Below are 27,881 nucleotides of genomic sequence, written 5' to 3'. Positions count from 1 at the left end.
GCCTTCAGAGAGGCTGGAGGAGAACACTCATTCTGTTTACTGGCACTAGGGTTCTTTCTGGAATATCTGGGAGTTTGTGTAGGTTGCTGGAAGAAATGAAGTTAAACCACAGACCATAATATTTTTAAGGTTACTTAAATATTATTCTTTTATTCTTTGATTTTTTTTTTTTCCTTTTCATGACTGTTCCTCTCTTCTGAGGGCAGACACTGCTCTAAATAAAAGGGAAAAAGGAATTACTGCTACTGAACCTTTGTTGTTTTGTCCACGGGCACTGCCTGAAACTGGAGAGAGCAGCAGCCTAAAGCTGCTGATGAAGAGTGGAAGCTTCCTGAAGCAGATGGTTGCCCTTTACCTTTCTTTACATCCACCACCCCAGGCCCAATCTTTCCTTTGGCTTGCCTTCTTCAGCACGTCTCATTAAATAACTCATACTAACTCATTAAAAATGGCTCAGCTATTAGACATTATTTTTTTCCTAGGAGTCAATCACTTGAGATTTTTATGGAACAGATGGGAAAATTAAAAACAATCTGTCAGAATTAAGGAACAAGATCAAATTAGCTGGAAAGGAGTAGCAGCAAGTTATTACAATTGTCTGCTTCTCACACCATCTTGAGATGAGAGGGTACAGAAATGGCACAAATCTGTAGAACTTTCTATTTAATTACTCCTAATTTTCTGAGAGACTGACAAACAAATTTGAACAGAAATTTACATTTTTTAACAAACCACAACACACAAGTTTTAATGTTTCCTGTCAGTGTTGGAGAGTCATGGAAGAGAAAGTTCAGAATTATACCTTCTTAGGAGGGGGGGGGTAACATTGGGAATGCCGTTTGCTGTTTCTTTGTTCACAAGAAACAATAGAACATGAAATATTTCCCCAGGTCACCAGGTCTGTAACTTCTGAAAACCCACTGAAGGCTGCATTCAGGACTGGTATTTGAGTATTACACAAAGTTAGAGCAAGACAGTTCAACTGAGCTAAGTGGAGGAGCCTCACTCCCATTTTCAATGGGTTTCCTTATAACGACCCAAAATGTGGGCTCAGATGATTGACTGGCCTATAAGGAATATATTTACCTTCTGGAGTTTTAAACCATCATGCAAAGGACTCACAAAAAAATTAGTTTGAGACTGCTATTTTTACAGATGATACAGGCTACCAAGAAGAACTACTACAAATTCATTAGTAGGTCCATATACATCTTTCAGTGGTACCATGCCATGGGGTATTACAGAGGTATTTGATGTTTCAAGGCAATTCCCTTCAAAATATTACAATCAGACCTATTACAATCGGACAGTTTTTAAGTGAGGGTAAACAAAAAATTAAAACATCCATAAGGACTTTTGTGAGCATATTCAGAACTAAAAGACAGAGAGAAGAAGTGAAGGCAAACTTGTACATTTGGGAAAAACACACATAAGCACTAGAAAAGAAAAGGAAAAAAAAAACAAACACAAAACCGCAGCAAAACAGCCACATCCTCTAAAAGTAATACTATACAAGAATTTAATCTAAAATGGGTATCAAAGGCCCTAATGTAGCAACGTTTCATGTCTCAAACAGGAGCACAAGACCACTTTTTAATTATATTTTACAAAGAAAAACAATACCAAGATATAAAAGGATCATGATAAATCCCAAGCTTCCATCCATGCCTTAAAACAAGCTGTAACACCTCTGCACCGAGCAAACACTGTCTCAGACCTGCTAATCTTTACACTTTGTGTGGCAGATTACTTTTACCATATTCCAGAGGTGTGGAACTTTGCTGGCTATTCCACCAGCAGCTGACTCTGAGGGAAATCAGAGCTGTAAAAGGAGAGGTCAGGAATGCAAATACCAGTGAGCAGTGATGGAGACTCGGCTCCTCCACACCACATCTGTCAGTGGCTGCATTAGGGACTACAACCAAACAGAAAAAAAATTATTAAGAGATGACAAGGTGTATATAGTGTCTTCCAGGGCTGGTGAAGACCACAGACCTACTGAGGTCCCAGCCCAACCTCATCCTCCAATTCCCACTGCAGCAGCTCCCACTCACTTTATACATAAAATAAATCACTACTCTAATTACAGTAGTTTTCCCCGAAGCAAGCATGCATGTAAACAACTGAATGTAAACAACTGTGCAATGACATAGAATATTGTTCTTTCTACAAATATGGGAACAATGAGAGTAGCTTTAAAATATTTTAAGAAAGATATGTACCTAAAATGTCCCACACAAAGAGCATTTAACCTGTACTTGAGCTGTTACTGTACTCAAGTTTGCAGTTGAAGTGTGTCTGGCCTTGGCACCTAGCACAATGTTTTCTGAAAGGGATCCCAACTATTCAGCCAAGGCTCTCATACAGCATTTAACCATTTAAATTTCAAAAAAGACCCGAGTGAAATAGGTATTAGGATTCTCTGATGGATATTTGACTTCCCTAAACTAAGTCCATGTGCAGAAATCAGACAGCTGACCCAAGGACATAAGAGAGCAGAACCTAAACTCCTCCTCTTCAAGACTCTCATGAAAAGAGAAAAACCCCACCTGAATACAGCTGAAAACACCTCTGAGAAAACCTTTAGAGCTGAAAACACCTCTGAGAATAGTTTAGAAAATTACTCCATTGTGTGCCATAGAAAACTATTTCCACATTTTTCCTTCCCCCAACATAGTCCAGCTTTGTGTTTGTTGCAATCACAGTAAGTGATGCTTTGTGATATTCCAGCTCAGCAGACATTTAGCTAGAAATACTATAACTTCACACTCTCAAACCTGAGAAAGGAAGGTGGTGTTCCATGGAGCAACACGAGACATGCAGCATTTGACCACAGCAGCTCCAAGGTAGGGGACAGATGAAAATTGACATCCTGTTAAAATGTGCACGCATACACATGGACCATGCAAAGTTAATCCTTTTGAAATCCCAGCAACTGAGATCAGCAAATGAACTTTACCACACCTTCTTAAACATGTACTTCTAGGGCTATAGTTAATCCACATGCAACTGCTGACACTTACTAATTGCTTTTCATGAGACAAACTTTCAAAATCTTTTAATAAATAAGGATTGATTCAGTCCTTATTCTTAGATGTGGCCTTAACACTGATTTTACAAATATGAATTTATAAACTAAAAAATAATTTTGGAAAATCTCCACAGTATAGCAATAGCAAAGACAAGGACAAGACTCCTGTACTTCTGTCAGTGAGCTAGGACTCTCAAGGCTGGAGATGAGGACTTTTAATGACAATTTGTACCAGTAACTAAAATACTAATACATTAGGTAAGTGATGAGGTAACACAGGCAAAGAAATTGGCCTTTCTTAAATCCTTGTAAGAGCAGCTCAGGAGCTGCTTGTGTTCAAGCATGGGTAGGTGTGTGACACACACAAATTATGATCAGAAACAAATGGTGGAAGATAAAGCACTTAAAAAAAGGACTGACATAAACATTGAAAGCCAGGACTTCTCGGCTATTAACCTCAGCCACTTTCGCCTACTTTTAAAGGCTAAAAAGTATCTCATATTAATTTAAAGCCTATAATACTGGTAAGGGCTGACTACAAACAATAATCCCAGCTCCATGGGGGAGACTTTAGAAACTAATGATGTACGATTTCTAAAAAACCACAACAAACCCCAAACCAAACTACCAAAAGCCCTCCAATACTACTCATACAGCGGCTGCAGTATTTCAGTTACCATTCTCAAAGAAGAGAAAGAAAAAGGAATTGCAGATTCCAAAAGGAGACACAAAAACGGCATGCAGGAATAAAAGCAAGTAAGTGATTTAATCAGCCCCCTTGACTCTCAACAGATATTTGGTTTTAAAAATCCCTTTGATACAATCAGAGAAAATAATCAAATGTAGTGTGCAACCACAGAAGTATTTAGAGATGCATTCATCTCTGCTGGAGAGCATGTGAATATAAAACATACATTTCATATTTTTTGCCCACATAGCTCATAAAGGAGAAAATGTCAAGATTAACAAATCATGCTAGATGAAAAGTTAGTAAAAAATAAATAAATATTTTAGAAGTCCCATAATTGTTTTAACTTTAAAGTATAAATTTATTTTTCTTCTTGAATTGATATGAAATTGGCTTTCTTTGTTCATAGAGGGATGACAAATTGATTATTCATAGTTTTGCATATCAAGCCTATAATTCCATCTAGTCTTTTTAAAATACTGTGGTTGAGAAACACCCCAGATCACAAATAAAGCATATTCATAAAACGCTGAGGGGTTGGAATGGACCTTAAAGATCCTCTTCTCCCAACCCCCTCTACCACAGGCAGGGACACCTCCCACCAGACCAGGTTGTTCAAGGTCTTATCCAACCTGGCTTTAAACAATTCCAGACTTGGGGCATCCACAACCTCCCTGGGCAAACTCTTTCAGTGCCTCACAGTAAAAAACTTCTTCCTAATATCTAACCTAAATTTCCCCTCTTTGAATCTGCACCTAGTACCCCTTGGTCCTGTCACTACAGCTCCTGATGGAAGGTCTCTCTCTGGCTTCTCCGTGGGCCCCCTTCAGATCCTGCAGGGTGCTGTGAGGTCTCCACACAGCCATGGTCACGTTTGTGTCCTCTCCTTGTTTGAATCCAAAATGACTGTGCTCTTAATTTGAAAGTGATAATCAAAAACCACCTCAACTTGTTAGAGAGCCAACACTCAAAAGCAATTCTTTGGGAGGAGTCAACCTTCAGGAGGGCCTACTTAATCTTATTTCAAAATTGGTTTTGATGCCCGGAAGAAAAAATTGTACGTAGTCCTTGTGCCACTTCTGTACTCAAATTAACCATCCATTTCACAGCTGGACACGTCCTGAAAACTTCTAATGTGCCTAAAGTGCTGTCTTCTTCCTTTTATCAGCATAGCACTCAGCACCTTAAGCCAGAGAAAACAGCCCCTTCGTTTTCAGAACAGAGATGTAATAAAGCTGTACCCTTTGATTATTCCCCAGTGCAATTCCTTTAGTTTCCCAGAGCTTTAACTATAATGCAGATAGTCCTGAGATTAAATGTGTGTGCTTGCACAATCTTTACTGGTTCATTTAAGTCTTCCTTCAAAGCATTTTGCATCTTTCAAAGGCCAAGACCAATCCAATTGGCTGCTTAAAATGCAGCCTATTACAAAAGCAAAGCTATAAGCTCCTGACAAAAACATTCACCCTTTCATACTAATCACAGATAAAGTGGATTTGGCAATAGATAATTAGAGACATCTAAAAGACTTCTGTATTCTGATGAAATTTGAATGCGTTCTCCAACACAAGGTAAATATTTAATACAAAATAAACCCAGAAAAAAGTGGTGAGCCACGTACGCTTAAGAAAATAAACGTTACTTTGGAAAAAAATCAAAAGGAAGATTGGTTTCAGTAAACTGAACTGCAGCAGGAAGTTGTTCATGACACCATAAAGCAGGAAGCATATGTTTGGTTAATCATCAGACCAGCATAAAAATGAACTAAGAAGTGGTAACAAACCCATATACACGCACTTTTAAAACACAATTTATATCTACTTGTAAAGCAGCAATTTGTACTGCTGACCAGAGAATATGATCAGGACAACTTCTTTGGAATAAACAATTGTCTCAGCAACTTATTTTCATACAACAAAGAAAAAAAAAATAAAAAGAAAATTCAGCTGCAAAATAAATGAGACATCAAAGCACGCTGCTCTCAATAACATTCCTTAAGTGTCATATCTTGGCCAGTATCCCAGGATACCCTTAGAAATGACACACTGCATCTCAATGGGATTCTTTCAACAAAATATTTTAATAAATAAATTCAGGTTTTATGCTAACTTATTTAATTAAATACAGCTTTATGGGAATTATGTGCAACAGATGTCAAAGCTTGATGGGCTTTTGTTCTGATTCCTAATTATTTGTGGAACTGCCATTTATAAATGCTATCACATAGTAAGACCAATAAATAATCCACCTAAAAAGCCAAAGTATGACTCTATTCCATTCTGAAATGGCGAAAGTCAAAGATTTAAAACGCCATCAGGTTTCAAGGACAGCTCACAAAACAAAAAAGTTCAAGTGTTCTGCACTAAGGTAAGTGAAACCAGCAACTTTGTTTATTACCTACCAAAATCCAAGTATGATGTGCATAGCACAACCTTTTGTCGGGTGTAACTGCATAGTCTCAGTACCACCAGTGAGAAACTGATAGTTGTTCACATTTCCCTCAATTTTCTTATTTCTAGAATAAGGTTTAAATAATTCCCTCTTTTCCAAGAGATATTTTCAGCTGAAATTCTAAAATATAGGCTCTCCAAGTACAAAACATTTCCTACCTTTCCTAAGATTATTTCTACCAATCCCAAATGCAGGCCATGATCATGCTACTGTCTCTAGGCCACGTACAAACTCTTGGCAACCTTCACACAGAACAGGTTTATTTCAAAATCACCAGAAAGCAGAAGGAAGACTCTTTCCGATTTCAGTGATTGTAAGAGAATAAACACATTCATTTATTTTGCATATTACTGGAAACATTAGAAAATGAAATACCTGAACTTGTAAAAACCCCAAGATGCTTCTAATCTGGATATCAGAAACCTGTATGCAGAAATTTATGACTAACCAGCCAAAATTCTGTGTACCTGCTAAATGATAAGAATTTTCATAGATTCTAGTCTTAAAATTAGGCAAATATTTAACTTCCTAATGAAGCAATGCCCTCAGTAAAGATTTTATTGACATTTTACCCTGTTTCAGTGATAGAGCTGAGAAGAGATTATATGCTATAGGGTGCTTTCATATCACATGCTTAAAAAGATGAAATGAGAATCTGAAAATTTATGATTCCATGTTTCTCTCTGATAACTTTACAGCATCTCATGTTTCTCTCATTCCTATGCTTTTATTTAGATTGGATCCTAAGGTAACAACATAGTAACTCATTTTAAAAGACAGTAAATATGCCTGCAGAATTCCTGGCACAAAAGCAGAGGATCTGTCAAATCTTCACTGTAGAAAACCCCAAAAATGAACAACAAAAAACACAGCATTAAGTGCATTTTATTTGCAAATATAGTATGCACACAAATCATGTCATTACTTGGGTTGAAGGAAACTAATAGGCTACTACATTTTTTCTGTCTAATACCAGGAAAATTATCATTATCCTGATAACATCCTTAATAGACAGATATCAAGCCCAGACCTGAGAATTTTCAATGACAGTGATTATGAAACATGCCTTCCTGGATTATCTTATTGCTTATTGGTAAAAACAGTTTTTTAGTGTTTAATTTTAAAAACTTTCCCCACCATACATCATTTCTCCTTGTGTCATTGATTAGTGATGAAATTAAATTATTCTGGCCTGCTCTGCAATGTTCCTTTATGTTTTGTGATAAGTGGTAATTTCTCGCCTCAGTTGTGCTATCCTTTGCATGAACATGCCCAGCCCTCATTAGCTTCTCTCAGCTATTATTTCCCTAAACTTTTCATCATTTTTGTTTGTTGAACTACCTCCAGTTGATTTTAAACAGTGCATTATCTTCCACACTATCTTTGAAGATAATCAAGAAAATTCCACATCATTGACACCCTGGAGGAGACATTACAAAGACAGACAAGGTTTACAGAACAACAGCACATCATTGAAAGTAAAAGGCCTATGCCACCCAAGGAAAGCTTTTTTTTTTATTTTTTTTTTTTTTTTTTACCTGTAAGGATGTTAGAAAGCTGTACTTTAAAGCTACTGTGATAATTCTTGCACAAAGGAAGCATCTGAGTTACATTTCATGGTGTCTTATAGTACACTAGCACATAAACCAAAAAAATACACACAGGATTAAGTTTCCATAAAGCCCAAATGATCTGGCATATGAAATAGGAGAAGGAATTTAATCCACTCCTATAATGTGGTCAGGGCACATGACTTCCACCCTGTCTCCAGAGCTGCCTGCTACAGCCCCCGAGCCAGAATAGCAAGTGTGGCTCCTGCAGGCCACTGGCCCGGCTCTGGTGACCCATCCCTGGCCAGCTCCCGTGGCCAGAGCCGGGATGCAGCCGCCTCCTGGCGCAGCTGTTGCGCCACATTCCTCACTCTCCCGGGCAGCCACCTCCTCCTCTCTGCCCTGGGCCAGGTAACTGCACAGCACAGAGCCTGGACACCCTCATCTCCTCCCTCTGAGTTATGCTCATTCTTAACCTGCCTTGAGAGCCCTCCTCCTGTTTGCCCGCAGGACTGGTACCTGCAGGAGAGAACAAGCCGAGGTGGAGACTGCTTTGGTTTCCTTCACCCTGTAAACTCACTCTTCATGGAAAACTACACTTTTCAGCTGTCTTTGTAATAGATAAAGTGTAAAGTCGTTTCTTCCGAGGAAGCAAAATAGATTAGGAATTAGTTTTAAATGTGAAACAAATTAATCTCTTTACATGAAAACAAACAAACAAAAAAAGGCAAATCTTGTAAAGCAGGAATATAAGAATAAACTTTCAGGTTTTTTCATTAAGAATTTTTTGAGTCGGGAACTACTGCTGAGTCACTGTGACGTGTTTTTGAAGGCAAAAATGCAGCATGAATGGGGGTACAATGCACATGTAGAGTTGTGAGTTTTTTAGTCCAAATGCTTTTTATTCATCCCACGATATTTTCACAGTTGAGAGGAACTCACATAGCTATCTTGCACACAATTCAGTCTCCTCACATTTGCTTTCTTCTAAATGCAGTGAACTTTACAGTGAATTTTTCATACTTTCAAATAGAGGTAGACATAATTTTGTTTTGTCAACTAGGAAAAGGTACAGTTGTGTCCCTGTTCTCAAGCGTTATTACTCAAAGCACAGAAGGGAGCACATGACTGTACACTGACCTTCATCTGTTCCCAAATTATGCCTTTTAAAAGCCTTGAATCTGTTTAAGGGGAGCTGCTGAAACCTGAAACGAACGTGGTCTATTGCTTTATAAAGTAGATGAATGTAGAACTTAAGTATTGCATTTCAGGCTCTTACTGTACTAAATATAGCAAAATTAGGATGAGGGAGAATATAACTGTAACCTGAGTCTGGTTTTAGAGAATAATTTTTTGTTACAGGTATCGATGGTTACTCTGTAAAATTTAGTATGTTTCTATTTCTAACAGAAAATCACCACAAATTTGCAGAAGGAAAATGTTCTCCTGATAATGACTTTAATTTTTAAAAGCTGAGTCTTTAAAAAAATTAACAGCTCTTCAGCCCGCAAATCACACCCCCACAAATTGCTAACCAGTTCTGATAGACCTGAGTCTAAAAGAGAATCTTGAAATACACCTTGCATCTAAATTTTCATTGCTTGCACTCTGCTTGATTTTCATCAGGATATATTTAATAATGACCAAACACATCATCTTGAGTATTAAAGGGAAAATTACACTTAATTAGAAAAACAAGCAGTGCATAACTGCAGCAAGCATCTTTTGCTGTGTGCCTAAAACAACAGGCCAAAATTATGTAACTCTTAGGACCAATACCTCTATAAACTTGTTCAATAATTGCAGTGGAGAAGAGGTAATCAAGGATTTTTACTTCCTTCATTTTTAGTAAACTTCACTGTTGTTTCTAATGACATAATAAAAGCTTCCAATGCTCTGATAACATTCATCTGCATGTTTCAAAGAAAGATTAACTTAAATCTAACTCCACAGGATAAGAACAATAGTAAGCTCATTATTTTCCAATAGAAAAATGGCTTAGGAATCGACAGATTTCTTGACAAGGGCAAATTTTTGACAGTTTTCAGATGGGAACTGTAACACACTCATTAAGCATTTAATATGCTTGTAAAATCATAGAGACCTTCAGGATGTAAGTGACTTTTGGAAATCATCTCAGCCAATCTCCTGTTAAAAGTCACACTAACTTCTAAGTTAGGTCTGATTTCTCAAAGCCTTGTCCAATCAAGGTTTGGATTTCTCTAAGGATGGAGATTTCTCAGTCTCTCTGAGCAAAGCATTCCAGGACCAAACTATTGTCCATGGGTATGTCCTTGTGTTGTGGATCTTCCTTCTGTTAGAATTTAAACCTAAATATGGTAAGAAATGCTGCTTCTTTTGTCTATGCTGACACACGGCTGATTTTTGTCAGCAGAGGTTCTGAAGCTCTGTCTTAACATTGTTTGTTGTGTGACCAGTAATAAATTGCACATAACTATTTTTGACTTTAAGTGGCAGGGATTGGGAATTGGGAATAAGCAATTATTTGTTTAACATAAGTTACAGCAGTTACTTCAGGATTGATACCTAGTTCTGAATGAATTTGATCTTAAGAAAGCTCATGAATCACACACCGTAGACTCATGCCCAGATCTGCAATAACTAAAGGAAAGAAATAAAAGAAAAAAAGAGAAAAGTAATACCAATTCTGCTATTTTACCTTGTGCTAGAGGTACACCACCAGACTGCAGATGGTAAAATGATCTTGGACTACTGCAACATATAGTGAGATTTTAAAAGATGACTCACATCTAAGGCAAATGAAGTGAGTACTGCAGTCCTTTTGTTTTTGTCTTCGTATAATTTAATCAGCTGTTCATCTGAACAGTTGGGAAGGATACATTTATACAACAATAACATCATCTCTCTTGGTAAATATTTTCCTGTATCTTCTGATACAAATCTACTAAATATTGGCTTATATTGACCTAATTTGAAATGAGACACAACACTGGGGTCCCAAAGGAACCCAGCAGACTCTCAGCTCACTACCATGCAGCAAAAAAGTCAGTCTTAGGCATGTTTACTTGTGCTGCTGAAAGAGGATGGCAAATAAAGACATGGGTTAGGCACAGTGTCTGGTTTTATATGATCACACAGTTATATTTTAAATCCATCATCACTAAATTCATAATACATATCAATTCTATATAAATTTATAATATATATATGGAGAAGGGATCTTAATTCTGGAAAACATCTACCATCCTCTTCAAGCAGACATACACACCAGGAAATCTTGACCAACAGAACATGTGCCTCAGAAATCTCTCCTCTTCCTCAATACTCATCCTTCATTAACAGTAATGAAGCTGTAAGAGCTCACTGTGAAGTTCTCTACAATTTTCAGGAACTAGTTAACATGACGTTTCCATATAACAAGCATCACCGCTATTAAAATACAGCAAAATGTAGGGATTTAATGTATTATAAGGGATTTTAAATCTGACTGATGTATTGTATAAGAATTGCCTTCCTATTCACAAAAAAAAAAAAAAAAAAAAAAAAAAAATAATAATAATAATAATAATAATAATTATGTAAACCCATTAATTTCCTATGCAGAAAGTTCACATTACTACCTTTGGTGTCAGAAGCTGCAATGAATTTCCTTGTGAAAGAGTGTTAGACATTCTGCAGTTCAACAGTAGTCACTAATAAGTTCGGGTGGCAGCTGTTGTACATCTGAAGCTAACAAATGTTATGTGACCAGAGATGACTGGCACGACATGTGGCTGTAGCCTTTTTATAAAGTTATGTTCTCAACTATTTAAAAAATGTCCACAAAAGTCCTTCAGAAATACTGTTCCCAAGAAGTTCATGGAAAACTGATCCTTTAATACTTACCCCACTCAGTTAGTTGCATATATTCACACATTATCACACAGTGATAAACTAAAGTTTAAACAAAAATAGTCATACAAATTCATCTAGAAGTCATGTTCTCAGCACTGCGACTTGAGGCTGGATTCACTTGCTTGAATGGGCATATATTAAATTTCCAGCAATCAATTATCATTTCAGCCTTTGTATCTGCCATCATAAATTCAGGCACATGCCCATATGGACAGGCAAAGTGCAAAGACAGAACTGTCTTCCAGGCAAATTCCGAAAGCAAGTGTGAAGTTCAGTATTGAAATATCACTCCCTCTTCTGTCCTCATTCTCAAGCAGTACAGGCATTTTTAATCTAGCTAATACCTCCTTAGTCTTCCTGAAAATTTTACCTTCATAATCTTTATATAGATAAAAAGTACTGCTAGAATTTTATATCCCTCCCAGGCACCCACATGCATGTAAAGACTCATGTCACAAAAAGATTCATGTAAGGACTTAGAGGGTTCCAACAGAGAAGATTTTCCCAAAATGCAACTGATTTTCGTTATTTAATGCACATGAAAAACATACCTCTTGATGTGGTTCTGGTTATGTCACAATTTATTTTAGTGTCTTGCTACATTTTTTACATTTAATAGATTTAGAAAAGCTTTTTCTTGGAAAAAGTTGTTACCGTTGCTTTTTATTTCTATCTTCTAGTACCTGAATTTTCAGTGAACAGATTAAATATTAACACTTTTGGAAGGACATATAAATATTTTAGGTTTTAATAACACTGAGACTTGTTCTGTTTTATATATACCTTATTCGTTATAATCTTGTATGAACTGATCTTTGAAGTCAGGAATTAATTGCTTTTCTTCTCCGATCAGAGAAATACATTTGGAAAGGAAGAAGAAACTCCTTCCTTCAAATAATAAATTCCCACTCAAAAAAGAGGATTTCATACAATTCAAACTTTCAGTTCCATCTCCTATGTAATCATCAAAATGTACAATAAATTATGTGCTAAAACTCTAATATTGGAATAGTCAAGCACAGACAAAACTTACTGAAAACATAATAAACCACAAGAAGATGTTAAAATTTCTGTTACTTCTTAAACAGTAGAGAACCACCTGCAAGTATTACACAAGAAGTGAGAATTGAAAAGGACATTGAACAAGAGACAAGACAAGACAAGAGAACATCAACACTTGACCAATGAAAGAGAATACAGTATGAAATACTACATGAAGACAATGGAAATCATGTAATGTCATCGTTACCTGTCATGTGTCCTCATAAAATCCCAGAACTTCTTAGTGCCATTCTGGGGGAAAAAAAATTAAAAATTAGTCAAATTAACTCCAACTGAAAAATTACTGTAATGAAATCTCACAAAACTTAAGAGGCATTTCTTTGAAAACTTAGTACAGTTGGTTTTATTTATGAGGCCAGTATTCTGGAGTTTGACAGTATTACAGACATTGAGAACTGTCTAGGACAGCTCAAAATCTTAGACCCACAATATTATGATGACAGCTAGCATATATTTATTGCAGCCTTCAGGCCCAGTTTTGGCCACAGCATCAACTTCAGCTGCCCAATCCAACCATTCACGGTACCAGGAAGCTATAAACAGCTATGTTTTAAATAAAATAACCCACAGGTATGTTCTTCCATGTCCAGAAATGCTCTTGCCTTGAGAACAGCTCAGCACTTACTTCCTCACTAAACCCATGTGGGTTCCAGGAACAAGACACCTTCCCTCTAACTCCTTACAAGGACCAGAATAGAAGTTTTTTCCACACCTGACATGAAGGGGTCACACTCCACTCTACACAGCAGCTGTTTCTCTGCACTGTTGGTGGTGCTGAGGGCACTGGCTCACAGCAGCCTTGAAATCACAGCACTCACTCAAGAACTGGGAGACATAAAATGGCTGATTTTCTCAAGATGGGCCAATTTCTGTCCTCTGCCAGCTTAAAAAATAATATCCACTACAGCACAGCTGACAGTGATCTCTGGAAAAAAGTGTTCTTTCACAGATATAATGAACACATACACCTTGCTTACATTTATATTATACCTTCTAAAGTTACCTATAGCAATTCATACATGCCAGTTAATGGAGAGGCATATCATTCTTTACTCTGTTTACTGGAAGTGGGATGGTGTTTTTCAGCTCAAATACAACTCAAGAGATTTCACTCCCAGGTCAGTTTTAAGTCTACATTAGGAATCAAGTATAAAACCAGAGGAAATTCTTGTGGTTGATACCTTTTTCTTATTAGCAACGCAAAAAGGAGACCTGCTGAAGACCTACATACCTAAAATATGCTTAATGTGAAAAGCAGGACTTGACTTCTATTATAAAGTATGGTTAAATGGATGATCAAACCCTGAGCAACTGGTTAATGATTTAAAGCAGGTAAATGTGAGCAATGAGAGAAGAATCAAGTTCAGTTGGTGGGTAAAGGTGCCAACCAATATAGACAGGCCCTTCAGCTCTATTACAGATGTCATGGCTACCAAGTACACAACAGCTGGTGGGGATTAGATAACAAGCACTCTGGTTCAGAGATTAAGCCCCTGAGCTTTATGAGTTTACCAAGGTTTTTGGAAGAGGGGCTGTTTCGTTGCTAGCTGGGTTTTTCTTCATTCCCACAACTCTAATTATAAACAGTTGTTCACCTCAAGAGAAACTCTAATCCGTGCTTCCACTGATGTCTGCACATACCTTCTGTTAGCACTGACAGGAATCGAATGTGTGCATTACAGGGGAAGCCCTGTCATTGTTTAAATCCAATATCAAGTTGTAGGGAAAGGGAAATAAGGACAGCAAATTCTCAGTGTAAGCTGAAATATTAAAGCCACTGCTTCGAAATGTGAGTGTATATCCAACTCATTCCACCTGGTGACAGACAGAGGAACAACTTTGATAGGACTATGATACAACACACAGCCGCAGCATGGGCTGTGTTGCATGGTATGATAATTGAAGCTATTAAATGTGCAAGGTCAGCCCAATCTTTCTGTAGATTTATTTCTACCTGTAAGCAAGGTATTTGTGGGATTTGTTAGCAGATGGCCGAGCAGTTTTCCATTTAACACAAAAGAAGTGGAAACCTTTGTACCAAGGGTAATGTCTTCTGCACGTAACTTCATATTGTTTCTCTAGTCTCTCTTCCCCTGGCCCAAATCATATGTTGGTGCTACCGTCATCCATTCTCCCTTTGCAGTGTGCACTGGAGAAGGGCAGGTGTCCATCTGCTGGAGATGCCAAAAAAAGTCTGAATTGAGTCTCTCCTTGCATTAATTTAGGCTGTTAGTCCTGTGATACTGCATTCTAACACACAATCCCACCAACAATCTTCCTGGCTCTTTCCTCTTGCCATCATCTTGCAAATTATAGAACCTGATTGCTTTGGAGCACTTAGGAGAGGGTTTCAAATAGCTGAGGAAAATTACACCCTCGAGAATCATCCTCATACAGATGGGATCCATCAGAACTGAATGACCTCTTCCCAAGGATGAGCTCCATTACCATTAACAGAACCTACCTCACAGACGTGCACATAATATTTAGCAGAAACTAGAAGAAGGAACTTAGTACCTAAAAATAAATTAATCAGAAAATAAAATCTGTATTTTCTATTTTCTAAGCCCAGGTAAAGCACTTTCTCTAGAACATGATTTGATTAGTCTAAGACCCAAATTCAAAACCAGCCATGGGCTAAATTAATTTGAGTCAAGACATTGGTTAATATCATATACTCTGACTGAACAATGCTTACTAACATTTTCTGCCTATATTTGAATTAAAAAAATATTTCATATGATCAAGTTGCACCTGTCCAAATAAATAAATCAATAAACAAATGAAACATTCCAACATCTCTTTGTTTACAGTGGCAGAAACTCAAATGAGCGCCATTCAGGACCTATTGTCGAAGTCAAATGTAATTTGAACCCAACCGAATGGAGTTGAGTTTCTATTGTACCCAATGCATGGTTCTTTCCTAACAGACTGGTAGGAAGGTTGCTAATTATTAATAGCATGTAAACAGTTACCAATGGTTCTTATGCTGCTTTACATACTTTACAGAACATTAATTCCAGCCAGCTTCTACCCAACTATATCAAGCTGCATGTAGTATCTTATCTTTGAGACAAAAGCATTACTTGCTGAACTGATCAAGATTCATGCTTTTAAAAGCCAAGTGGCTATGATTACTTGTTAAATTGTTCCACTCTATATATCCTGGTCTTTGACAAAGCTCTGCTCTGCTATCACCAGTTACAGATAGCGGCAATATTAAAGGTATCAGTGGTCTACATCATTCCTGAAAAAAGTATCTCTGTGAAACACAAAGGCTCTCTCAAACTCTTAAAAATTTTTAATTTTAATATGCATATGTAATTGCTTTATTACAAGTAGTCCATTCTCCACTGTCGAATAAGGAACAATCACAGTATCTCTCAATGCAGTGAGAACTGAGTATAGCTGATTGTTGGGAGATCTAAACATTGATGACAGGAAGGAGAAAGGATTATTTTATGATACTTGAGAAAGATTTAAAAATTATTCTTCAAACACGAAATGTGTCCTGTGATGCTTATAAAGATAAATATGTCAGAAGTATTTTACACTAGTTTCAATCAGTTCACAACAGCAGTTCTAATACCGCAACAACCTTGTGTAACACATAATCGATTTGGTAAATCTTTAATCACAAAGTAATCACACTCTAGTTCTGTGCTCAGTGATCAGGTTCTGTGATGTTGCAACACTCAACTAGTGCATATAGTATGTGTAAATTAATAAAGCTGTATTCCAGGAGAGGCAGCATGTGAGACAACTTCGTTTCATGTTACACAGAAGACAGATCACTTACATAAGTACTAATTGCATAAGAAAGCCATACCAGGTCAGATGAGATGTCCTTCTTGCCTGGCAACCCGTCTCTAAAATTTAAGAACAGAGAAAGCCCACAGTAATGCTTCCCCAGAACACTTTTCCAAGTCTGGCAAAAGGCACCGAAGGGTGGCAAAAGACAGTGCCTCAAAAGGCACCCAAATTAAACACAGTCCACCCTCAACTCTAAAAAGCGAGTGCACATAATCATTTCTGTACTACATGAATGTGCAAAGTATGTCACAAGACCATATTGTCTGTAAGACTGACTTGGTGATGGCATTGATAACTTTATCAGAATTAACAGCAGCTCGCTCCCAGCTTGACAGTCTGCACAAGGAGACTCAATGCCTTTTGGTTCAAGTAATTCCAACACAACCAGGCACTGCCAAGTGCTCTCTGCTAGACAGGTGCTGACAGTGGCTGTGAGTTCAGCAGATGTCACTCCTACCTGCACAAAGTGGTTTATATCACCCGTACTTGATGTTCACACGCTCTGTCCTGCTACCATCCTTGAAATAATTTTCCTAAGACTCTTCCTGCACCAGCTCAGTGCCATAATTACAGGCAGGAGTCTCTTCACACTGTCTGTAATGGCTAACTTGGACTTGTCTGCAGCCTATCAAAATACCATTCTTCTTTTGCCACATGCCCTCTGGCTAAAATGCCTTAAGAATCACTGCGCCAGGCATATTGCTGTCCTTTGCCTTCCTCCACCTCTTGAAGCAATAAAATATCCGAACAACAAGGTCAAATCAATGCCAGGATGCCTAAAGGATAACTCTTGCTTGCTAGAGAAACTTGCCTAAGACTTAGCCCAAGCAGGCCAATAAAGAAGAGAAAAAGGACTTGCTGTGCTAAGGATGTAGAAACATTCACTAGCGACGACTGTAGGGGGATACTGGGTTATGCTCCACATGTGACAGACCCTGGACATGCTCTGACACAAGTCACTGGGAGTTTCCACTCTTCACTTGGGGCAGCTTCAATGCCTTCTTCCTTCTTTTCCCTGAGGGCAGTGCCCAAGCCAGTCCTCTCAGTCTGCCACCTGAGAAGCTCTTGAACCAGCTCTTACATGAGGTTATGTGTCCGCACAGGTACCACTACTCATCACTGTTAAGACTGATACCATCCTGGGCTTTCAAAAACCTCCAACCCAAACAAATCAGCCCCTTCAGTCTGGCTGTGCTGTACTGCCCTTCTGGGACTCTCAATTTCTCTGCAAATGCAGCTTTTTTCAAATGGAAGGATTAAGCACTTGAACACAATTTTAGAGAGAGAGCTGTAAGCCCCTCCTCAAGGATCATTCCAAGAGACTTCTCAAAGAATTAGATCCCTTTTATAAATAATTAAATTGAATTAGAACTGTGGTACTCCACTTATAAAATGCTACTGAGTTTCAGGGTGGGGAAGAGAAAGGACAGGGATGCTGTGGTCCATGCCATGCAGCTCACAGTAACCTCGGTACAGTGCTACACTAAGGGCTGACACAGCAGAAGTCCGTAAAACCATGAATCACACAGAGACGGTGAATGTGAAAAAAATATTCACTATTTCTTATAATAAAGAGGCACTATATCATAGCTGGCTACCTGGGAAAAAGGCTGAGGTTTCCCTGGGCACTGATCTGCCTCATCTCAATGAACCAGTGCTCAAGTCCTGCAGCTGCACAGAGGGGTTTGCCTTGCTTATGTATAAAAGAATTAACTGACAGCTTCTGAAACAGCTACAGATAAACTACATTACATGCATGTATTAGACATGTGCAATAAAAAGCTTATTCTTCCTAGATTTTGTTAAAAGCTTTATACCGAAGAGTAATCTGAAAACATGTTGGTGTAACAAGTGAAAGAACACTCACTGTTCTGAATGCTTCCTTTAACTTTGTGTAATATTTTTTTCACATCACACAAGGGTGTATAAAATAAATCCTCCACACACAGGTTTACAGGAACAGATTTCCTGTAGTTACTCTTTTGGGAGATTTATTCAATAAAACAAAATTTACATTGGATTGTCACTTACTTAATGATTCCTTGAAATGAGCACTGGACAGACAACACACAAGTGAAGGAGAAATGATCTCTACCCAAAATCTACTTAAAGCTTCTCCTATATTATTTGCCTTATACAAGTATTTAATAAATTAAAATTTGACCAAATTAAAGGCACTGCCTTATGTCATCTCCCATGTTTATCCACAGAAAACTTCTGCTCGGGCAGAGAAAGTCTAAGTGGCCGAGAACTGTAAAGTTACACCAAAACCACCGCAGTAAAAAGGTTTTGAACCTTGTATTACATATTTTTGAAGGGAAAGGTAATAGGCCATGCAGGCAGATCACTTATAATGCAGGAGACACATGTTCAAAATATGTCCAAAATAAGCAAATTAACATCACATATACCATTTAAAGAGAAAAAAACCTGTCCATGACAATGATTAACTTCTTTCTGTTTACATTACAGGACAGACAACATGAGGTTTGGCGACCCATTGTGAAAGGCACTAAACACATATAGTGGGAACAGTTCCTGCTCAATGAGCTTACAATTCGGTTAGAGCCCAGACAAAAGTTGATGTAAACAAACAGAGGTAGTTAAGAGAATTGACAAATACATTATGATTTATATAAGCTACATGCACAAGTTATGAGGGTTAAAATGACAAACAACAGTCACGATCCCACAGTCTCTACCATTTGGGTTGGGTTTAAAACAGTCACCCAAGAAGTAAATGTCCCACATTTGCAAAAAAATCCAACTGGAAAAGTTGAAACAATTACAACATAAAAATGACTCTGTCCTCATTGCTCCATTTACTCTGTTTCCACAATCCTAAGACACAAAAGCAGTTACTGTCCTTAATGCAAAGGGATAGTGAGCATTCCTCATGTAATAAGATAATTACACTATAGGTACAGAAAAACAGATAAGGTAATTAATTGGCAAATAATAGTCTTAAACCAGAGTCAGCAAAACCAAGCAAGAGCGAGGTCCCTGTTTAATGATTTACATGAACCAAAGCAGTAAAACTCCCTAGAGGAATAATCAATTTTTTGGTTTTTTACAGCTCTCAAAAAATTTTTTTAAAGGTTTGAGGGTTATGCTTTTCTTTCAAAAAGTGTAAAACTTGTTTTTCTATTGCACTTATTTTCACATCCAACCAATCTTCTACAAATGTATTCACACAGTTCAGTATCAATGTGCAGAGCAATGCCTCTATCTGGAAATTCATTGTACATTCTCCTGTGGAGGTGTCTACTTGTTGCCCAGATCTTCATAGTGAGAGAACACTGAACTTGTCATTTTATTAAATGTGTTTTTGTCAGGTTTATCCACATGAGCAGTGTGCCTGGGGACTGAAGTAACTGACTCATGAAGACAAAAATCTGCACCAACACAGCCAGCTCCAGCTGCCTCCTGCCACCTTTATTTCCTTAATTGGTCTCAGCTTAATGCTTTTCAGCCATATTAACCTTTTTATGACCGGTAAAAGCTGCCAAAAGATAATCTGAAGTAAAAGCAACTCAGTAATTCAGAACGTTTTGGTTTATAAAATACATGATTCTACAACAGGAAAGATGCACGTAAGCTGGTCCCAGATCCTGGGTTAAACAGAGTGGACTTCCCCTACAGTAAAGCCATAAAAGTTATGTCCTCATCCCTCTGTAAATGAACCTTTCCCTTCCTTTCTCCACTCACTACTGAAGAACTGCCGCTATCAGTTGAGGCTTCCTTGTTACATTTCTTTTTTCAGCCTAATGGAACCTGATGTCACATCTGTAGTGGTTTTCAGTGGCAACATATGAGCATTGACAACCCAATGTAAACCATTTCTTGTCAGCTAAATTATTAATGCTGGAACTCTGCTCTATAGAATCAATACAAAATGTTTTTGGTGCCCACAGAAACTGTACTTCCAGGACAAATTCAGGACTTTATTCTTTTCACTTCAATATCAGAGACAATTAGTCACCACATTATCTTCCATTGTCTGAACATTTTTCATAGTATTTTAGGCATATGCCACATACAAAAATTATGTGAATTAAAAAAAAAAATCACCCTCAAAATATAAGGTTTGGAATTTTTTAAAGAAATAAAGCATTGGTAGTCATCACAGTGCTGTGAAATCTGTATGAAGAACAGAAATCAAACTGAGATAGCTAAAGCAAGTTTGGACTTCTGAATTTCTTCAAATGACAATAAAATACCTATTCAATACACTTTAAAAGCTTCATTGCTTCCTGTTGAATATTTTTATTGGATGGATTCATGAGCCAGTGGGGTGGATTTTTGTTTACAGAAGCTAAAGGACTGCAATGCTGTATCTGAAAATCTGCATACACACACACACACACACACACAAAAAAAAAAAAAGTGCAAATGAACAGTCAAAAATCCAAGGACAATTAATATTCAACTTTTTCATCTAAAAGAAAAATCCTGTCTTGAATAGACTACTTTGCATCTGAAATGTTTGAAATAATGACTTATCATAATTTTTTTTGTCTACTTGAAAGGTTTGATTTGTAGCAAGCAGGAAGAATGCTCTCTTCTTTTTATATAATTACAGACTTCATAGAAAGTTCTACATTATCTTTCAAAATGAAAGGAAGCACTTTCAGCTAGCATAAAACCATGCAACTCAGTTAAAAATATTAAAATCAATAAAATAATTTCAATTTGTATTAGTTGAGTGACCTTTTTTTTTTTTTCCTTTTGAATGTACACATCATTATTAGGGAACTGGCTTATGCTGGGCTATTTTATCACAGAACTATTAATTCAAATGCAAAACTGAAGTCACTCTGTCCTGGGGTGCAGTCCCAAAGTAGTGTAAGTCAAACAAAAACCAGGCTGACTCTTTTCCTACACCACCTGCATATCTTTACTCTGCCCTTACCCCATCACTGATATTTGTGTGGGCTGGTTCTGGGAACTCACCTAATTAATTTTTTTTTCCAAGAAAAAAAAACAAAAAACCAACACCAACAAAACAAACCTGCTGAAAAAATTATCAAGCAGCATGAAAGTGAAAAATTAATAACGAAAAATTATTAGTCAACACGAACGCAATGCCACCATACAGATTGCAAGTCTTCAGCAGTGACTATTAAACAGAACAGCCTTGGTCCACTCACAACTACTCCAGGAGGACAGAGATGTGTCTGATAGGGAGGATTTCACAGAGAGACACATGCACACAAAAAAGCCTAAATTACCATTTCAGTCCACACCCACTAATCCACTCCATCAGACTGCACACACTGGAGTAAATGAAGCCTCATCTTCAAAAGCAATTTGCAGAATTACTTGCTGATGTCGAAAAACTACTTCAAAAGAGTTTAAGTGTTATGGAATTTTACTGGGTTTTTTAAACAAGCCACTGTTTAAGCTCAAGAGGAAGGGGGGGGGGGGGAGTGTTTGCTTTTTAAACAAAGCTTGTAATATTTCATTACTAAACTATCCGGGGTGTTTATTTTAAAAGCATCATGATTATAAATAATGGCATCCTTCAGTTTTTAACTTCCCTATTCAAGTATTTCAGTTGGAAATGACCGAGTTTAGTGCCTTTGTGGAGTATGCGTCCAAAAATACACAAACTGATGACATTTTAACAGAATTAAAAGCGAACATTCCACCTGAAGCAAAATACTCGTGCTGCTAATTGGCTTTAATTGACAATATTAACAGTTTCAGAAGTAAGACTGAGCTAGTGAAGTCCACGGAGGCAAAACCACCTTTACACTAAAGGACATCATGCCAGTCCCAGCAGACACAGCAGTTCTGGGCAGGGCAGGACAAAGTTGCTGGGGTCTCACTCAGCTCATTTTAAGGCTTGAACAAGAGACTGAGGTGCTCAGCTCTGTGTGACAGACAACCCTTTGATGCATGAGCTTCTTATCTGAAATTAACTGGAAGATGTAAAGGTACTTCTTGAAGAAACCTTAACATCTACCAGTGGAGACCACACCAGGGATACCTCAAGGGACATAAAACCTAAGGTCAGAGACCGTAATTTTTACAACCCATATCAACTTTCTCTTCAAAGAGAAGGTTACTCTGGTAGGAGTGTGTAATGAAACTGCAAACAGATGGTTACAGCAACAGAGTACTGTTCAAAGGTGCAATTTTTTCACACTTTGGGAGGTAAAATAAACAATGGAGAATGCATTAATTTATTCAACTGTTAATGCAAAACTGGGCCAAGCCACTTTGTTCATTTTATGTACATCAACTGCCAGAACAATTACAACTAAGATACCTGATGTGTAAGTAAACGTTCTCCTATAATCCTCTGGAAGTTTACTTTTCAGGTCACAGTTTGTTTTTTTGTGTGTACTTTTCAACAATGGAGTTGTTGCAGTTTACCTTGGCATTCAGCTATCATTAAGATCGCTTACCTTTGAATGAAATTTATAAAACACAAGAATTAAACATCTATAAGTACATTCCATTAAATCAAATCTTTTTCACCTCGTTTTTCTGTTTTTAATATACATAATTATCAGGAACAATTGTATGTACAGATCAAACACGCTTTATTCCAAGGCAAATCCACAGCAGTGCACTGAAATCTATACTACAAAGAATAAGGACATTAAGAAACACAGTATGCACAAAGGTCAAATTTATGACTTTTCTCACATAATTTTACTGCCAAGTCAGCACATAATTTAAGGTTATAAGTTGAGATACGGATGGGGATTTCCTAGTATTAAGTTAAATCCAATTCTGTACAAAGGAACCAGTTGCTAACAGGTAGAGTCTTCAAACTCCTCTGTCATTGTACACAAATGATAAAATTTAAAGTGAATGTTCAACTGTTCTTTTACATAAATTCCTGTTATATTACTGAATTTTGCTGATTGTATTTTGCTATTTTCACTAAACTGTGTTTTCCCTCTGAAGTTTGTAACACACTTTCTCATTTTGCAGGGATAAAAGGAACATACACCTTCCATATTCACAAAATTATTTACACTATTTTTTCCAGAACACTAAAGGAAAACACAAAACTTGAAATTTTGACTGGACCTAGGTAAGAAATATATTTCTAATAACAAAAGAAGTTTTAAACAGAGATAATATAATTTGGAAACTGTGTTCAGCTGATGTGACAGCAAAATACTGTAAATAAGTGCTGTACTTTTAAACAGATGTATTGCACATCTCACACTTGTACCCATACTTGCTGAAAACCTCCCCAGCAAAGGCTTTTTCTCTAATCTTTTACCAATATTTTTTCTGTTATTGTTTAAGAAAAAAAAACTCACAAAATTTGCAATAACTATAATAGGAGGCTGAGAAACATAGGTCCAGGAGACAGATCTGCTGGCTCCAGCTCAGAGAATAAAATCCGGGAAAATACCTCAGCCAAAGGCTGCTGAGAACTCCTGGGTGCTCTGTGCTTCAGTACTTTTTCTGGAGTTTTTCCTTATTTGTATAAATGGTTGCATATTGTTGCAGTTAGAAACAAACAAACAAGCATGGCCTTTGTAGTTCAGTAATAAATTAATCTGGGGAACAGACACTGGTTAACAGCCCTACTCATAATTTATAATAATTCATTAATGACTCCAAAAGATGAGATTTACTAAAGCACTTTTTAGCATTCAATACCCTTCACTTTTAAGACCCTGGCTAGAAAGATGGAAGAATTGAATTTAGACTTTGCTCTGGACCACTGCAATTTCAGCCAACTGACAGAATCCCCCAGCTGCACCTAAACATATTTATTGAATAATATCATTTTTGTGGTGGGCCCTTACCCGCAACATTATCTAGGATTACAGAATTATTTCTGTTCTACTACCTGATGAAGCACTGATGAAATTAAGTGAGGCCAATTCCTGAATATTCCTTTAGAAAATGGCACTTAAAATCCTAAGTTAATAAAGACTACATTTTCCAAATTTCTAAATTTTACTGAGACAAACATAACTACGAGAAAAATAATTTTCATTTATATTTTTTTTAGAGAGACCAAAATAATTAAAAACATCGCCAGAAAACTTGTTTTCTTCTTTTCTTGTCCACTGGCAGCTGCTTCTTTTGACAAGTTACCAAGATAAAGGGCCTGACTGAAATTTCAGACTAGTGATATTTAATGACAGGCAGGGGCAATAATTCTGCACTCATCATAACATACCTAGATCAATCATGTCTGTCTGTAGTAGCTGTTTCAAGACAGAGTGAAATTCAATATAAAGTACCCATTGCAAGTTCGAGACCCCACAGTTGATGAGAATTCTCACTGAATATTCTTGAGCTCCTTCCTGTACTCATCCTGTGCATTCATCAGTCAAAATAACCTTTTAACCCCTTAGGAAGAGGAGTCTCCAAATGCTACATACAGGACAAACAGTGCTTTGGTCCACACCACATTCCCACAACTCATGATTCCCTGGCCAGTTACTGGTACAGCGCAGCCTCACGTAGGATCTCTGACTCAGAGTCACCCCCCTGACTTTGCTGGGATTTAGGGCTTTCACCTCATCTCTGCAGGCACAGCAGGGAGAGAAGCAAACACAAGTATAGTAGGTAGAAGGAGTAAATGAATCTTAAAATCATCAGTCCCAAGGCAACCACTACGCCTACAAGCATAATTTCTTCTTTGCTACCCTAGGTCATGACCCTCATCCAAGAGAGGAAGGAGAGAAACTGTCCTTTCATCATTAATTTTGCTATGTCATTCAGAAAAACAACATTGACAACACCATAAAACCACAGTTTAAGTTGCCACTGGTACTTCAGCCAAAAGCTAATCACCACCATCAATTGTCTAGTATTTCTCATAACCTCTTTAGTCATTCTAACAATCCACTGCAACTTATATGGGATCTGATTAAAATCTTTTCTGGCTGACAAAGAGCCAGCGGGAAAATAAAACTATCCCTCTTCTACCACAATACTGGGCCACTCCACATTTAAACAGATAACAAATAAATCTGCATTCAAAAACTATGCAGCTGATGAACACTGCTCTAATTAAAAAAAAAAAAACAAAAAACCAAAACAACTACTGACTGTGTCACCTGAAGCAGAATGTTGACAGGGAAAACCCTGTCCATGGACCGTTGAATCATTAAAATTGGACTATAAACCCCTCCAAACAACACAGAAAACAATGCATCATGCATAACTGCAAAGTTACTTAGTTTTCCTAATGCATCTGATAAGCAATATCGCAGATCACATGAGTGTGATTTTAAAATAGTTAACAAATCCATTCATTTACATATATAACTTACAAAGGACAAAATACTTCTGATGCAGCATTCAAATCAATGCAGAAAATACAGCTCAACGAACTGTACACCTTGCCTCACACACCAGGCTGGCACCTGCCAACAAAGATCCAGCATTAACAAGCTTGACCAAGGTTAGTGGGCAGCACTTGGGACATCCTGAGTCCCAGCAGAGTTGGGAACAAAGCCAAGTGCAGCACTGCCATGTCTCCATGGTGAAGTAAGAGCAGGGGAGGACATCCTATGCACCAAACCTCACAGGAACTCAAGGCTATCACTTCCTCCAAGAATGTTCATAGACAGGGTCCCAGGATTTTGAGCATGTCTCCTCAGCAGTACAGAATCCTGTGAGCATGGTAAAACTACATCTTGGCCGCTTCTGTGGGTTCCTTCAGTAGAACACCAAGACACTTTAAGCTCCAAGATTTCATTCTGAGCATGCGATGGCACGAACCCAGCATATACAGAAGAGCCTAAATCTTAAACAAAGAAAAAGGCCACAAGTTCACCCCACACTGGGTCAGCAGTGCTGGTCTGAGAATGAAGATTTAACATTCACAGCCACTACAGGTAATTATTACACACCTTCCCTTGCAACAGCAAGACACATTTTTCTCACTGAAACGTATACACATGTATGTTTTATATGTGTATATGTGCTACATAGCACTGCAGAAAGTTGTCTCTTCTCCCTTTCATCCTCTCCCCAAGGCACAACTGTTTGGTGTGGTTTATCATCCCACTTAGTGCAGCGGAAGGCCTGACACTGCTCTATCCTATGGGCTGCAGAAAGTGTACAGAGAGGAGGGAAAACACAATGCCAACTGGCATCCATGGAGGCTTTTTCAGAAATACTTCAAAAGCAAATATCTTGACAACTTTTCCGTTTAGTGAAATAGTTTCCCTGACTTTTTTCAGCCCCTGGGTGTGATTAAATCCCTACTCTCCCACCCACCCCCAATGTAATTCTTACACTTAAATCTTGACATTTATATTATTACTTTAACAAATTAATCTTTCTCTGTTGAGTGTCCTATAATGCTTTAAGGAGGCTCATATGTTCCCATGAGTCCTGTCAAATTTCTGCCAAGAGGTTTGAACTCCTAGACAGATCAAAGAGAAAATAATGAGATAAAAAGCAACAGGGTTCTCCTGACTGACAGGTCAACCACCTCTCCTTGACAAGAAATAAGGGTGGTTTACAGAAACAATCTGGGAGACGTTAGTGTTTCAGATTTGGTGGAACTACCCTGTAAAATACTATAACCGTAATTCCTGTACTAATGATTGGTTTCACTGAAGGAGGCCAATATTCACAGAATTATTTCAGTTGGAAGAGACCTTCAAGATCACCAATTTCCAGACCCTCTGCCACAGGCTGGGACACATTCCACCAGACCAGGTTGCTCAAAGCACCATCCAATATGGCCATGAACATGTCCACAGATGGGGCATCCACCACAACTTCCCTGTGCCAGTGCTTCACCTCACTCCCACAGTTTCCTCCTAATAGCTAATCTAAGTCTTACCTTCTTTCAGTTTAAGGCCATTCTCCCTTCTCCTATCACTACATGAAATAATCTCATATTGCTTTTTAATTTATCTGAACAGTACAAGTCAGATGAGTTACAGATAAAATTTTAGGCTGTACAAACTGCAGTGCTATGGAAATGTCACTCTGAAGAGCAACACAGCCTTGTAAAGTAAGCCAAAAATTGCCTGTGTCCAATATTTTCAAGTGTTAGAAATGTTACAATGCTGAAAGCAGAGTGCTAAGTGCAGATACACATATGAAATTCTAACGCAGATTTGCCAAAAAATTTGATTCTTGAAAGCCAATTTTTCTTCTAGTCCTGCTGCTTCAAAAGCTCACCAAGTTTACGTGGCATAATGATTACAAAGGTAGGTCTTGAAGCCAAAATGAAACTAAACAAAGTCAACTGTGATAGTTTATGTCAGCTGTTCTGGATAAGAATATATAGAAGATCTATATAGTGACGTAGCCTAATTTTTTTTTTTTTAATTATTTATAATGTTATCATCAGCATACAAATTTACTGTTTTCCCCTATTTTTCCCCATCTGGACTTGGAGCTCAGTTTGTCAGAATATATAATTTCTGGTTAAAAAGCACTGAACTGCTGCTACTCC

The 27,881-nt window shown here is 37.7% G+C and overlaps 1 protein-coding gene across 1 annotated transcript in view; it reads right to left on the bottom strand.

Annotated features, from left to right (window-relative positions):
- NUDT14 (nudix hydrolase 14) overlaps window positions 1–27,881 on the bottom strand; it is a 58,809-nt gene that overhangs the window by 17,719 nt on the left and 13,209 nt on the right. Inside the window, exon 2 of the mRNA XM_040068729.2 lies at window positions 12,846–12,889. Coding sequence (XP_039924663.1) covers window positions 12,846–12,889 — 44 coding nt within the window. The remainder of the gene's footprint in view (window positions 1–12,845; window positions 12,890–27,881) is intronic.

Source organism: Hirundo rustica, chromosome 6 (genome assembly GCF_015227805.2).
Source record: "Hirundo rustica isolate bHirRus1 chromosome 6, bHirRus1.pri.v3, whole genome shotgun sequence".
Classification (NCBI taxonomy): domain Eukaryota; kingdom Metazoa; phylum Chordata; class Aves; order Passeriformes; family Hirundinidae; genus Hirundo; species Hirundo rustica.
This window is presented reverse-complemented; position numbering and strand designations above follow the sequence as displayed.